A 15,070-nucleotide genomic window follows, 5' to 3' on the forward strand; every position below is an offset into this window, starting at 1 on the left:
GTGGAGTAAAAGTGACCTGCACTGGTGTAGGTACATGTTTTGGATACACACAGATCCATTTTCTCAACGTGCCTGGAAAAAAGGCATTTTTTTGTGGGCCAAAATGGAAATGTGGCAAGATTAAAACCAGCGCACATCCATTTTCGGCCTGAGACCTTACAGCCACCCGTTGACTTAGCGGTAAGGTTTCACGCGCTAACCAGGCAGTAAGTGTCAGCGCACGTCAACTGCTGATTACCGCCGGGTAAGCGCCACATGGTAGAAAATAGAAAATATTTTGTACTGCATGTTTTGGACGCGTGCCAAAAATGGAATTACCGCCCGGGGCACATAATAGCCGGGCGGTTGTGGCAATTTGACGCATGTTGGACACGTGTAGGCACCTACGTGCCTTTGTAAAAGGGCCCCTAAACAAATTGTGTGTATTCATAGTCTGAGAAATGAAATGCAGAGGACTAAACTAAATAGTCCTACCAATTAATTTGTTCCAGTTGTTTAAACAATTTATTTCTGGCATTCTTTCCTGCATTATTCTGTATTTCATGAATGTTACCACTTTTGCCTTTATTTTTTCAACCACTTGTTTGGAGAATCATATTCCTCTTCTTTTTATTTACGTTCCTTACATAAAGATCTATTGTCATTTTTATAGCTCATTTCAGCTTGGATCACTATCTTTCCATTTTTTTTTAACCTCATTCCATCAGTTCTTTCTTCAGGTACATTTTACTAAAGTTAGCATGTTTGAAATCCTGGGCTTTGAGTTTTGTGCACCTGTGTTCTGCTTCAGCTCTTATACCAAACCATACTGTGTGATGATCACTGCTGCTCAGGTGGGCACCCACCCAGACATTAGACACACTTTACTCATTTGTGAGTGCTGGTTCCAGTACTACTGCCCTTCTTTCATGGGTTCCATCACCATTTGTCTTTCTGAATCTGCAGATGTGACAGTCCAATCTGGATATGGCAGGTTGAAATTCCCCTGCGACAGCACCTTCCCTTTTATTCCCTGCTTTCAGATATCTATGATCAGATCTTTGTCCAGTTTCTCTGTTTGTGTGTTAGAGGTCTGTAGACAACACCTGTGTGGATAGAGGGTCATCTCCTCTCTTTCCAAGATGATTTATTTATTTATTTATTGCATTTGTATCCCACATTTCCCCACCTTTTTGCAGGCTCAATGTGGCTTACAATACATCATGAGTTGTGGAAATCTGTCTGAAAAAATACATTAGTATAGCAAAAGGATCTAAGGGTAAGGTGATAATAATAAAACATGATAATATCTTAGCAAGTAATAGAGTAGGACAGTTCTCGTTCCATGTGGAAGAGTTCACATGTGTTAATCATTGTGGTATGTTCTGTCAAAGAGGTGGGTCTTCAGTAGTTTGCGGAAGTTAGTCAGTTCAAAGATGATCCATATTGCTTCCTCCTTTCTCCAGACCCCTTACATTTCAGCTGCTTTAATATTGTTTTTCTCATGCAGTACTCCTCCTCCTCTTTTTCAACCATCTCTGTTCTTCCTAAAAAGGTTATAATCTAGTATGGTTGTGTAGCATTCATGGGAGTCATTGAACTAGCCCACTCTCTGACCCCAGACTTGCTTTATTTTTTAGCACATGGGTAACATGTACTCATCCCAAAATTATTGCGGGACATCTCAGCACACCCTAAAATAACCCATTTTTTGCTGCAGTAAATACACATTAGTGCTTACTGCAGATTTGTTAAAAAGCCCCTTAGGAACCTAAATCTAACCAATGAACAAGCGGCCTAAAATTAGCATCCTAATCTTAGGCAGATTTGCAGCTGAAAACTCCTAAGTTAATTTAAGGTATCTAGTGCAGGTACTCAGCTTAGGTTCCTAAATTTGGAAGCTCAGATTTTATTAACAAAAGCTTCTTACTTATCAGCTAGTTTCTTTACAAATTGCCCTCTAATTGTTTTAAATTTTTCACTTATTTATTTTTGTTGGAAGTAAAATTGGAAAAGTAATCCAAGTTCATGAGAGCATCAAGGTGAGGACATGATCGTTTCTCTTCATTCCTGGAGTCAAATGCAGAATAAAAGTTTCATTTCTAGCTTTCATCATGCCCTTTGTTTTTTCATTCCAGCAATTTTCAGTAAAGTTCAAGGTTCTTTACAGGGCATTCAATTGTACAGAGCATGAGGAATTACATTTCATTTAATCATTTATATACCTCTCGCTACATAGTAATTTTACATTAATTACTGATCATCAGCAAAGCTATCAGTATGTTAAGTTACGCTATATCTTGTGTTTGCATTTTATTGCAGCTATGACACCAGCTACACAACCAGCTCCACTCCCGACAAATGTACCCTTCACAGTGAACTTTACAACGGTCAACCTCAAGTACACCCCGGACCTGGCAAACCCAAATTCTTCCAAATTCAGTATAACAGCTAACATGATGTCTGCCTTGGTAGGTCTTTTCTGTATCTCAATATCTACTGTAGTTCAACTGTTCTTTAGATTTATAGGGAAAAAGCCACGGCTGGTAAGCTAGGATGGCTGAAATTGGCAGGATTTTGTGGTTTTGGTTAGTCAAATTAGGTGACCTTGGGTTACCTGAACCTGCAGGAAATTGGGAAGAATATTGGACTGAGAGAGAGAGCAACACACTGGATTTCCTCATAGAGGGGCCCTTTTACTAAGGTGCACTGAAAAATGGCCTACGCTAGTGTAGGTGCATGTTTTGGATGTGCACAGATCCATTTTTCAGCATGCCTGTAAAAAAAGGCCTCTTTTTTTGGGCCACAAATTGATGTGAAAATTGACGCACATCTATTTTGGGCTTGAGACCTTACCACCACCCATTCACTTAGCAGTAAGGTTTCACATGTTAATCGGGTGGCAATTGTCAGTGCACGTTGTAAGCCCACAGGGGTGCTCTTCAGTGTGCAGTGGCCCTCTAGTGGCTCCTGCCTGGCCTCACCAGCCCTTTGCCTCAGAGAACCACCTTGAAATCAGACTTCTTTGTGAGTGCATTGACTCGGGCCTCTATGTTTGGGCCTCCCCTTTCCCTCAGGGTGACCTCTTCATTAACCTTCAGTCCGGGCCCGGCCTCCCCGCTGTATCTCCTGGTAACCGACCCACCTAACCAGTTCTTCTGGTGGGGCCCCCTGGTCACCCTTCTCTGGAAGATAGCACAGCTTCCTCTGCTTGCAAAAATATGCAAATTAGCTGGTTGCATGTAAATTCAGTTTATTAGAGCTTGATTATAGTCTTTTGGGAACCTGGCTTTCCAACTCTTATTCTTTGACTGCGAAGCACCCCCCTGAGACCATTTACTGGGGACATCTGGGTCTCAGGGTATAACAGCCACCTCCCCTGGATAGGACACACTTTATTCACCTTAACCTTACGGTCCTATCCTCCACCCCACGGCTGTTTGTTCTTTTTAAACACTTCACAGTTCCAACCACAATATTTTGGGGACTTCTAACCCCAGGCTTTATAGCCTACTTTACTTCCTCGGACACACAGTCCTTCCTCCTCAGCCCCGGGACACACAGTTCCAGCCTCCAGGCTCCCCTCTCCTCTTCCTTGGGCAAAACTCCTTTCTCTGCTGAGAGGAAGCTATTTATGAGGTGTCCAATAAACCTCCCCCACCTCTTGAGACCTTGCCCCTCTGGTTCCAGAAAGATCTGGCCTAGAAATCTCGTCTCACTCCCTCAGCTATCTCTCTGGAGCTCCCCCTACTGGCCCATACATGCCAATACTCAGCTAGATCCCCGGAGCTCCCAGTTTCCATGGGAGAGCGCCCTCTGGCGGCCTCCTCAAGTAAGGGCAGACACTGTGGTTTATCACAGCGTAAAATAGCGATTACTGCCCGGTTAGCTCTGTGTGTCAGAAAATAAAATATATTTTCCAGCGCACATAGTGGACACGTGTAAAAAATGAAATTACCGCCCGGGCCATGTAGTAGCCAGGCAGAAGAATATCAAGAAATGAACAGAGCAGGAAGCACACAAGGATCACATCCCACAGGGCTTACAAGAATTATATTAAGATTTGGGAGAAATATTTCTAGATGGAGGACGGTTACCCTGCTGTATTTCTCCCATTAAGTACAATGAACAAGAAATAATGTTTTAGAGAGACCTATAGGCAATTTCTTTGCTTTACTCACCAAAGTTTTCTTCTTCCAGCTCAATTCCAACCTCAAGAACAGCAGCCTGGGTCCAGCTTTCAGCGGATGCAAAGTTACTTCCTTCAGGTGAGACCAATAGTAGTTACAGCTTTCAACGGTACATTTTTAAGATCCAGTTTGATAGAGCAACAGAGAATATTTTCAAAGTGTTTGTCTATTTTATTCACCCTAGAGGAGCTGCTGCTCAAGCACCACTCCCCTTAGACACCCTCTACCAAATTTCACCGTCACTGCAAATATGTCTTTTGTTTGCCCCATTGAAGGTCGAGTCTGAACGTTATTTTTAATATTGTTATGGTCACCCAGCCATCAAAGCAGTGATAGACCACAGATAGCATGCACTCATCATTATAATTTAACAAGGTGTGGACAACATTGACTCTTCACCCAAAATCTGCCTATTACTTCACATGTGCTGTGTAATCTGCTCTAGAGGCAGAATACGTTTGAGCACTGATGCAGCTCACTAGCCCTGTTATCTGTCACCCATCCCCGAACTCCTCCTTCTACACCTTGGTGGGAATTTCTAGGATATGATTGGTGCTCACCCATTAAAAACTGTCTAGTGACCACTTCTTCTTCACACCCTTTCCCTCTCATTCCTTCCCCTACATTTCCAACCTGCCACCACCCTACCTGCTTCCCACATTCGAACTATGGTGTGGCGAGGCCTCTGCTAGTTTGTTGGTGGCTTCCACTTATGTGTTGCTGCTCTAAACCTTCCCATTGATTCCCAGGTAATATCTCCTAGTGAACATACTATCCAGATAACTTGGATTTTCAGATCCAATTTGAAAGACCAAAGAGGAATACTTTCAAAAACAAAGTGTCTGTCTGATATTTATGTAGCTTAAATCTGTCTTCTCCAGATCTGCAAACAATGCAGATGATACTACAGTCAAGCAGTCTGCATCTACAAAAATGACTCTGGTACTCCCACCTTTGACCGAGTGTCTATTTACCGAGAGCTGAGCAAGAAGACTAAGGACATCACCCAACTGGGGCCTTATAAACTAGACAATAGCAGCCTCTATGTATGGTAAGATACTGTTTTTTTTTAAAGCTTTAACCTGAGGATTCTACCAGTTGGCTCAATGGCTTGTTTTAAGATTGATGAATTTGGGCTTGTGGTGTTGAATGGATTAGTCATCCTCTTTTGCTCTTGTACTCTTGTGGTACTAGAGCAGGGGTCAGGGAGCTTGCACTGAAGTTTTTTCTGACTTAAGTTTAGGCATTAACCCCTTGGATTCTATAAAGCTCACCCAAATTTGGGCACGGATCCCAGATACGCACACAAACGTATTTGTTAATGAGTCATTAACAATCAATTATTGACAAATTGGTACTAATTAGGACTTACTAACAGATCTCCTGTATTCTATACACTGTACACCTACATTGTTTTGCATTCAACTCAAAGAGGTTGGCCATGGGAGGGGCATGGGTGGGTCAGGAGCATTCCCAAAAATCTGGGCACAGTGTTTATTTATAGAATAGGGTCAGTTTACGTACCCAACTGGCATGAGATACACGCTAACATTTACAACCAGGTTTCAGCGACAGAAGGAGCATAGCGTTTAATGTGATTCTTCCCAGTGTCTAACTTTACTGAATCTGATGTTACGGACATCTTAATTTAGGACAAATTTCATTTTCAAACTAGTTAGTTAGATTATGGTTAGTGCCTTAAACATAGTTGGCAAAGCTGCAGGCATTTTGAAAATTTGACCAATTATATAAAGGGTAGCAGTGTTAGTCCACTTTAAAGGTAATAAATAGAAATAAAACAAACAAAGAAAAGCAGATAATACCTTTTTATTGGACCAACAATACATTTCTTGATGAGCTTTCGAGGGAACCCTTTCTTCTTTAGATCAGAAATGAGCAAATGATGACATATATCAGAATATATCTGTGGAATATAAAAGCATTCCAATGACAGTCCTCATGAGGAAGGTAGGGGTGGGTGAGGAGGGGAGTGAGAAACAGGGAGAGATGGATGGATGAACAGAGGGTGACAAAGCAGTCTAATTTTATGGTTTATAATGTGATAGGAAACCCAGATCTTAGTTAAATTCTGTCTGGTGAGTGCCAAAATATTTCATCATTTTAACTTCAAACATTTTACGTTCTTGAATGGTTCTGAAATTTCCTTTAGTATTCTCACCATAAAGTCTTAGTGCAGAGCTCTGGTCCTACAGAGGTGTCACCCTGGTCAGTTCTATAGGTTTTGATGTGGTGTCTGTGTAGATTCAATCTCGTCAAGCATTTGGCCTGTCTCTCCAACATAGCATCTTTCTTCATAGGCAAATTGATTGTTGGCCATCACCATCAAAGTGCTCTCTTCTGGATCCTGTGAAATGCATACTGTCAGACTTTTGTTTTTTTATTTTACAGGTTATAATGAAAGAAGTATTTTGCCGACCACTACTCGTAAGTAGCTGAAAGTTTGTATGTGATCAAAATATTTGGGGTAAAGTAAAGAGAGCATAAAACAGATTGTACTTTTATGATGAAATGTACTGTGTTTATGAAGACTTGCCCTTCTGCTCTCCTGTTGATTTGGAGGTTATTTTTGCAACCCTGAGTGCTCTAGTGCAGGGCCGCCAAGAGGGGGGAGGGCAAGATTCTCCTGGGCCTCTCTCCTGTTCCTGACGTGACCCGGGTAATCGTGTCCTGACAGGAGCAGGAGAAAGAAAACTCTGGTGCTGGGCCTCCCTTAGAGGCTGGGGAGGAGCAGACACTGGACTTCGGGGCCTCTAGTTTGGCTGGCGGAGGTCCCCCAAGCCCCCCAGCAAAAGCCTTCCTCCAACGCTGTTCTCCGCCGCATTTCCTGCCCTGCTGCTGCTTTTCCTCTCATGTCTCTCGGCGGCCTTGCTCCAGTGTTGCAACTGAGATCATTGTCTGGTCAGAATAGCCACAACTGACCACAAGGTAGGATACAGTCATCCACAACCTGTGATAGCTCATAGTCTGCCAAGGAACAATCTATATTACATGAGCCACCGTAAGCTTCCTGTAACTGGAGTCTACTGGCCCAGTAATTCTTAAAGATTTCTGCAAAATTTGAACAATCAGGGGCATTAACACCTTATTTCTTCTGCTGGTTATGCCTTTCTCCATGCAGCCTTGCAGCTTTCTGGCTTTGTCCACTGCCTTGAAACATTGTTTCTCTAACCTAAGATTCTCAGGTTCTTTCACCCCAAGGTACTAGCAGCCTCTTGCTCCCTATAACATACGGATCCTTTGGCTTTCTACTCTCCGAGTGCATCACTCTGCACTTCACATTAAATTTTAACTGTCAAACATTAGACAATTCTTCTAATTATTGTAGATCACTTCTCATGTTGTCTACTCCTTCTGGGGTGTCCACTCTGTTGAAATATTCATGTCATCGCAAAAAGATAAACCTTTCCTCTAACACTTAAGTAATGTCACTCACAAATATCTTGAATAAAATTGGCCCCAGTACTAATCTTTTTTTTCTTCAGCAGCACTTCTATTACTTTTCCAAACATTAAAGTGAGGCTTACCAGCCTGTATTTTCTCACTTCTTGTCTGTTCTCATGCACTCTTCTCCAACCCCATGGAACCTCTCCTATCTCCAAGGATTTATTAAACACATTTTTAAGAGGACCTGCTAAAAGCTTTCTGAGCTCCCTCAATATTCTGGGATTTATCTCATCTGGCCCCATGGCTTTGTCCACTTTCAGTTTTTCATCAACACTTTCTTCTGTGAATGGTGAAATATCTTCTCCATTCCTGCCAAACATGGCCCTGCTCTGGGATTTTCTTCCATGAACACAGTATAAATAGAGAGGGCATACAACTAAAGTATACAAACAAAAAAAGTAACACTGGGCCTTCAAGACTAGGACAACAGGAAGTACTTTATTAACAGGTGACCCGACACGGGCCGTGTTTCGGCATCCAATGACACCTGCCTCAGGGGTCAGAATATGATTCTGCAACGTATGAATTATGTAGGTCAAATACCTCAACACATTAAAGTGTTATTGTTCAAGATATTCGCTGCAATGTGAAAAAATGGGCTCTGGCAGAAGCCTCCTCCTGTACACAGAAAACCGGCTTTCTGTGTACAGTTTCTCTGTTTGTGTTAGAGGTCTGTAGACAACACCTGTGTGGATAGAGGTCATCTCCTCTCTTTCCAAGATGATCCATATTGCTTCCTCCTTTCTCCAGACCCCTTACATTTCAGCTGCTTTAATATTGTTTTTTTTCATGCAGTAATCCTCCTCCTCTTTTTCAACCATCTCTGTACTTCCTAAAGAGATTATAGCCTAGTATGGTTGTGTTCCATTCATGGGAGTCATTGAACCATGCCTTTGTTGATAGCAACAATATCTAAGTCTGCCTCTAACATTAGGGCTTCAGATACTGAACTTTGTTGCTTAGACTGTGAGCGTTTGTAATCACTGATGTCTAGATACAGTGGGGGAAATAAGTATTTGATCCCTTGCTGATTTTGTAAGTTTGCCCACTGACAAAGACATGAGCAGCCCATAATTGAAGGGTAGGTTATTGGTAACAGTGAGAGATAGCACATCACAAATTAAATCCGGAAAATCACATTGTGGAAAGTATATGAATTTATTTGCATTCTGCAGAGGGAAATAAGTATTTGATCCCTCTGGCAAACAAGACCTAATACTTGGTGGCAAAACCCTTGTTGGCAAGCATAGCGGTCAGACGTCTTCTGTAGTTGATGATGAGGTTTGCACACATGTCAGGAGGAGTTTTGGTCCACTCCTCTTTGCAGATCATTTCTAAATCATTAAGAGTTCTGGGCTGTCGCTTGGCAACTCGCAGCTTCAGCTCCCTCCATAAGTTTCAATGGGATTAAGGTCTGGTGACTGGCTAGGCCACTCCATGACCCTAATGTGCTTCTTCCTGAGCCACTCCTTTGTTGCCTTGGCTGTATGTTTTGGGTCATTGTCGTGCTGGAAGACCCAGCCACGACCCATTTTTAAGGCCCTGGCGGAGGGAAGGAGGTTGTCACTCAGAATTGTACGGTACATGGCCCCATCCATTCTCCCATTGATGCGGTGAAGTAGTCCTGTGCCCTTAGCAGAGAAACACCCCCAAACCATAACATTTCCACCTCCATGCTTGACAGTGGGGACGGTGTTCTTTGGGTCATAGGCAGCATTTCTCTTCCTCCAAACACGGCGAGTTGAGTTCATGCCAAAGAGCTCAATTTTTGTCTCATCTGACCACAGCACCTTCTCCCAATCACTCTCGGCATCATCCAGGTGTTCACTGGCAAACTTCAGACGGGCCGTCACATGTGCCTTCCGGAGCAGGGGGACCTTGCGGGCACTGCAGGATTGCAATCCGTTATGTCGTAATGTGTTACCAATGGTTTTCGTGGTGACAGTGGTCCCAGCTGCCTTGAGATCATTGACAAGTTCCCCCCTTGTAGTTGTAGGCTGATTTCTAACCTTCCTCATGATCAAGGATACCCCACGAGGTGAGATTTTGCGTGGAGCCCCAGATCTTTGTCGATTGACAGTCATTTTGTACTTCTTCCATTTTCTTACTATGGCACCAACAGTTGTCTCCTTCTCGCCCAGCGTCTTACTGATGGTTTTGTAGCCCATTCCAGCCTTGTGCAGGTGTATGATCTTGTCCCTGACATCCTTAGACAGCTCCTTGCTCTTGGCCATTTTGTAGAGGTTAGAGTCTGACTGATTCACTGAGTCTGTGGACAGGTGTCTTTCATACAGGTGACCATTGCCGACAGCTGTCTGTCATGCAGGTAACGAGTTGATTTGGAGCATCTACCTGGTCTGTAGGGGCCAGATCTCTTACTGGTTGGTGGGGGATCAAATACTTATTTCCCTCTGCAGAATGCAAATAAATTCATATACTTTCCACAATGTGATTTTCCGGATTTAATTTGTGATGTGCTATCTCTCACTGTTACCAATAACCTACCCTTCAATTATGGGCTGCTCATGTCTTTGTCAGTGGGCAAACTTACAAAATCAGCAAGGGATCAAATACTTATTTCCCCCACTGTATATTTTATGGGATCTCTCATCTACTCTATAGCTTTTTGCCTAGTCTCCCCTTTCAGTTTCCATTGCATCCACTCAGTACCATGTTATCTCATTGAGAATAAGCAATACCTGCCAATCTTGATAAATTCTGAGAAGGCAAAGTTCTGAAAAGTTAAATGACAAAAAAACAAACCAACATTTGTCCTGTAAAAGCCAATAACAACAGTCATATCACTGGTGCCTTTTAGAAATACCCATTAAGCAGAAAGACAGAGCAGTTGAGAGGCAATATCAATTTCTATGGTGTGTTCCTGGTCTGAAACATTATGGAGCCCCTCTCTAGTGACAGTGTTAACAGGGACTAGAGAAACAGCAGGAGAATACTGGAAAGAGGCTTAGTTTAGGACTGTCTTGATCTCTGCTGGTGCATTTACAACTAGTTCAGTTTCTTTGGAAAGATAAAAATGTGTTATTACTAGTTTAGAGGTCCTTTACTAAGGTGCACTGAAAAATAGCCTGCACTAGTGTAAGCGCGTGTTTTAGACGCACGTGGATCCATTTTCAGCGCACCTGTAAAAAATGTCTTTTTTTATTTTGGCCGAAAATGGACGTTCGGCAAAATGAAAATTGGCGCGTCCATTTTGGGTCTGAGACCTTACCATCAGCCATTGACTTAGGGTAAGGTCTCACGCGTTAACTGGGCGGTAATGGTCTATGCGAAAAGAATGTCTTTTACTGCCTGGTAGCGCCGCAGGCCAGAAAATAAAAATTCTTTTCTGGCGCGCGTAGTGGATGAGTGTAAAAAATGAAATTACTGCCCAGGCCATGCAGTAGCCAGGCGGTAATTCCAAATTGACGTGCAAGCGTAGGCACCTATGTGGCGTAGTAAAAGGACCCCTCAGTTAGGAATTAACAATAGATGCAGAGGCTTCCAAAGCCATTCACAGGGGAAATCTTCACCAGACCAGGGGCGTAGCCACGGGTGGCCTGGATGTGCCCAGGCCTAGCCACTTTTGCTCACAGCCCAACCCAGTCTCTTCTGCCCGCTCTCCCCGTACGCATGGTCTGCTGACTTTACTGCCCTGAAGCCTCCGTTCTCCTTCCAGCACCGGCGATTCCCATAGCCAGCCTTCTGCCAGCGCGGTCGTCGGGGCCTCTTCTTAGGCGCATCCCGCCTACCTCTGCAACTTCCTGCGTCCCACCTTGTGGGAAACAGGAAGTTGCAGAGGAGGCGGGACTGCCTGAGAAGAGGCTCCAACGACGCGTGCTGGCAGAAGGCTGGCTATGGGAATCGCCGGTGCTGGAGGGAGAATGGCGCTTCAGGTCAGTAAAAATTACCAGAACTGACCATGTGCAGGGGGCTGTCCTCGGGGGGGGGGGGGGGGGGGGGGGGTAGCGGGTGGAGAGGAAATGCGGCGGCGGTGGGTGGGGGGTGGTAGCGGGTGGGAGGAAATGCGAGGCCTGTGCCCTCCCAGTCCACCTCCAGGCCCATCAGAAAATTGAACTCTGGCTACGCTATACTGCACCAGACAGTACAGAATGCCTCTCCAAACAGACCATGCCCTTCCAGGATGGGTGCATATTGCACTTAATTTGTGCTTAATGAAGTTTTATGAGTACACTTTTTGTACCATGTCCTAGGGCTGTAAATGTCTGATCTCTGCTTCTTCTTAGTTATGGATCACATTCAATGCAGGTGGCACAGCTGACCAGTTCCCCTTAATAGAGAGTTTCCTTCTGTGGCAATGGGGAAGGAAAGAGGATTAACATGTAGCTTGTTTTGCACTTTCTTCCAGCTACGAAACCAACACAAGCTCCACTCCCCATGGATGTACCTTTCACAGTGAACCTTCCACTATAACTTCACTCAAGTACACAAAAGACCTGGCAGACCCCAAGTCTCCCAAATTCAATGTAACAGCTGTTTTGAATATCTACTTTGGTAAGTCTTTTTGTCTATTGCAGTAATTACTGTACTTTGAGTTCTTTTGTATTTAAGAAGACAATGCCAGGGGCAATTGCTCAGGATGACTGAAATTTGTTTACACCTGGGTGCTGTGGCTGAGATATATTTAAGGCAGTTTACCATAACTGGCTCCACGGGTCAGGCCAGTCCTGTGACTTCATATCTCTGTACTTTGCTGCTAAACCACAGAGGGCAATGAAAGTTAAATATGGAGCATCAGGAAAACGTATAATAATAAGCTCCCTTCTTCCTCAGAGCAAGCACAGAAAAGTTGTTAAATTAACATGCACAGCTTAATGGTTTACCACCAGTGTTGTGTGTAGAGTTCAGCTCCTGAAAGGAAATCGAACATGTGTTAGGGGGGGAGGCCCAGCGCAACGGAAGCAGCTGCCGCCCAGGGAGCATGCAAGCTGCGGGTGGAGGAGTGCCTCTGTTGGCGGGGCTTATGGGGGTTGCGAGGGGCAAAGAACAGCAGCAGGTTGAGGCAAAGTGCTATGCCCCTCCCCCACTTTATTCTCAGGCCCTTCCATGACCTGAAATCTGGCTATGTGCCTGGCAGAAGGGGCTATAGATGCCCTGAAGACAACATTCAAAGCCCTAGAATGGGGTGGGAGCAGAGGCAAAGGCAGTCCTACCCGTGGCACATCGGTAACATCCACTGGCCAGATTTGGGCCACATATGTTTTAGACTACTGCTTCTCTTAGGGAAATAAAGGCTGCATACTCATGCATGCAATTGGGTAAAGAAAACCATGGCATCATCTACCTCTCCTTGTGAAAAACAAAGCCAGTTGGAAGCTCTAGATATGATAACCATATTGAACCACAAGACTTATTAAGAGGATGACAGTAGAAAAACAAACCCTTTTCCAAACAAACACTGCAGCTCTGTACTTCTAGAGTACAGACATCTAGGTGTTCCATCTTTATGTTTGAATTTAGTCACTGTGTACTCTTTATTTTCCAGCTAGAAAACCAGCTGAGAACCAGCAGCATTGGAGCTGCATTCAAAGATGTGAAGTTAAATCATTAGGTAAGAAAAGGGGTTTTTTTTTAAGGCTGAGTAGAGATATGATAGAGGTCTATAAAATGCTGAGTAGCGTGGAATGGGTAGACATGAATCGCTTGTTTACTCTTTCCAAAAATACTAGGACTAGAGGACACGAAATGAAACTATTAAGTAGTAAATTTAAAACAAATAGGAGAAAATATTTCTTCATTCAACAAGTAATTAAGCTCTGGAATTCATTGCCAGAGTATTTGGCAAAAGCAATTAGTTTAGCAGGGTTTTAAAAGGATTTGGATAATTTCCTGAAAGAAATGTCCATAAGCCATTATTAAGATGGACTTGGGAAAATCCTCTGCATATTCTAGGATAAACAGCATAAAACCTGTTTTGCTGTTCTGGGATCTTGTCAGGTACTTGTGACCTGAATTGGTCACTGTTGGAAACAGGATACTGGGCTTGATGGACCTTTGATTTGTCCCAGTTTGGCAACGCTTATATGCTTAACTGGTGTATGGAGCTCTAGCTCTGTTTAGGAAACAGAAATGTCCAAGTTGCAGATCTGTCTTCTTTGGGTCTCCTTCTTACAGCTTTCAGATATTAAAAAGTGAAGGGGTCAAGGAATGAGAGCAGAATGAAGAGAAAGGAACAATTTATTTATTTATTTATAGACATTTGCTATACCGTAAATTGAGCCCATATAAGCAACTATGCGGTTTACAACAATAAAAACAAAATTCTCATTCTGAAACTGTGGGTGGGGACAGAGAAAAAAGGAAAACAAGAAAATGAGAGGACAATTAAGCAGAGGGAAAAGCGGAGAAGAGGAAAGTTTTCAAAAGTGCTTTGAAAGACTGAAGAGGCATATCAGTTATAAGATAGGGCCTAAATAACTGAAAGAGGTATCAAGGGAAAGTGAAGAGCAGTAGGAGACGGAAGAACATAGAAAATTACCTGAAGAGGATTGGAGGGAACATGAGGGGCTTAAGAACAAGGAATTTGTGCAGGTAAGCGGGAACTGTGGGGTTGTGGCTCCTAAAAGCAAGCATAAACTTGTACCTAATGGGATAGGAAACTGGAAGCCAGTGTTCTAAACAGAGAAGAGGAGTAACACGATCAAAACGATGTGCACGATGGATACGTTTGTCTGATGTTGATTGGATTAACTGAAGACGCTTTAAAGAACGGAGTGGAAGGTCTGCTTACAAGAATTACAGTAGTCCAACCTAGTTATAACAAGTGCCAAAATGAGAGAACTGATAGATTCAGGTGACAAGATGGCCAAACTGAACATATACGAGAGAGAGCAAACAAGGAAGATTTAGTCAATGGCATTAAATAATCATAGGCAGCTCCAGTTGTTCATGCATCCAGCTATGTAAAGAAAGTCTTGAACTTGGGTTTTTGCACATATAGCAGATTCCATGCTTAAGTTTCAAACCAACTTGTGTGAGGACATACTCAAATTCATATTCGTCCTCCATGATCATGAACAATGAACAAGCTATCCACCATGCATATTCCAAGAATTTATTTTCACATCAACCAGACTGAAATAAAAACATGTACCTACATGTAATAAATGTAAACCACTTTGGTTGTAGCACCAAAAGGCAGTATATTAAATACCATTAACCCTTCACTAATCCTTAGTATTAATTTTATGTGACATACTTTTCTTCCTTTATCTCCATTTGGATTGTCTTGCTTACTAAAGTGTTTCAGTTTTGTGTCTTTAAGACAAAAAGCTCAATTTTACCTAGAATGTTGAGATGAGAATTGAGTCATCCAGGTCAGGACATGCTCAATTCAGGAGGTATTTAAACAGACAGAGGCCAAAGTCTCATACTTTGGCCTGACTGGTCAATATTCAGGTGGCAAAGAGTGTGCAGTG

The 15,070-nt window shown here is 43.1% G+C and overlaps 1 protein-coding gene across 1 annotated transcript in view; it reads left to right on the plus strand.

The window, feature by feature from the left end:
• LOC115480949 (mucin-16-like) overlaps positions 1-15,070 on the plus strand; it is a 142,468-nt gene that overhangs the window by 93,772 nt on the left and 33,626 nt on the right. The window contains 6 exon segments of the mRNA XM_030219932.1: positions 2,302-2,450; positions 4,180-4,247; positions 5,074-5,220; positions 12,001-12,146; positions 13,138-13,203; positions 14,087-14,183. Coding sequence (XP_030075792.1) covers positions 2,302-2,450; positions 4,180-4,247; positions 5,074-5,220; positions 12,001-12,146; positions 13,138-13,203; positions 14,087-14,183 — 673 coding nt within the window.

The sequence above is a fragment of the Microcaecilia unicolor genome, chromosome 11 (assembly GCF_901765095.1).
Source record: "Microcaecilia unicolor chromosome 11, aMicUni1.1, whole genome shotgun sequence".
NCBI classification, from domain to species: domain Eukaryota; kingdom Metazoa; phylum Chordata; class Amphibia; order Gymnophiona; family Siphonopidae; genus Microcaecilia; species Microcaecilia unicolor.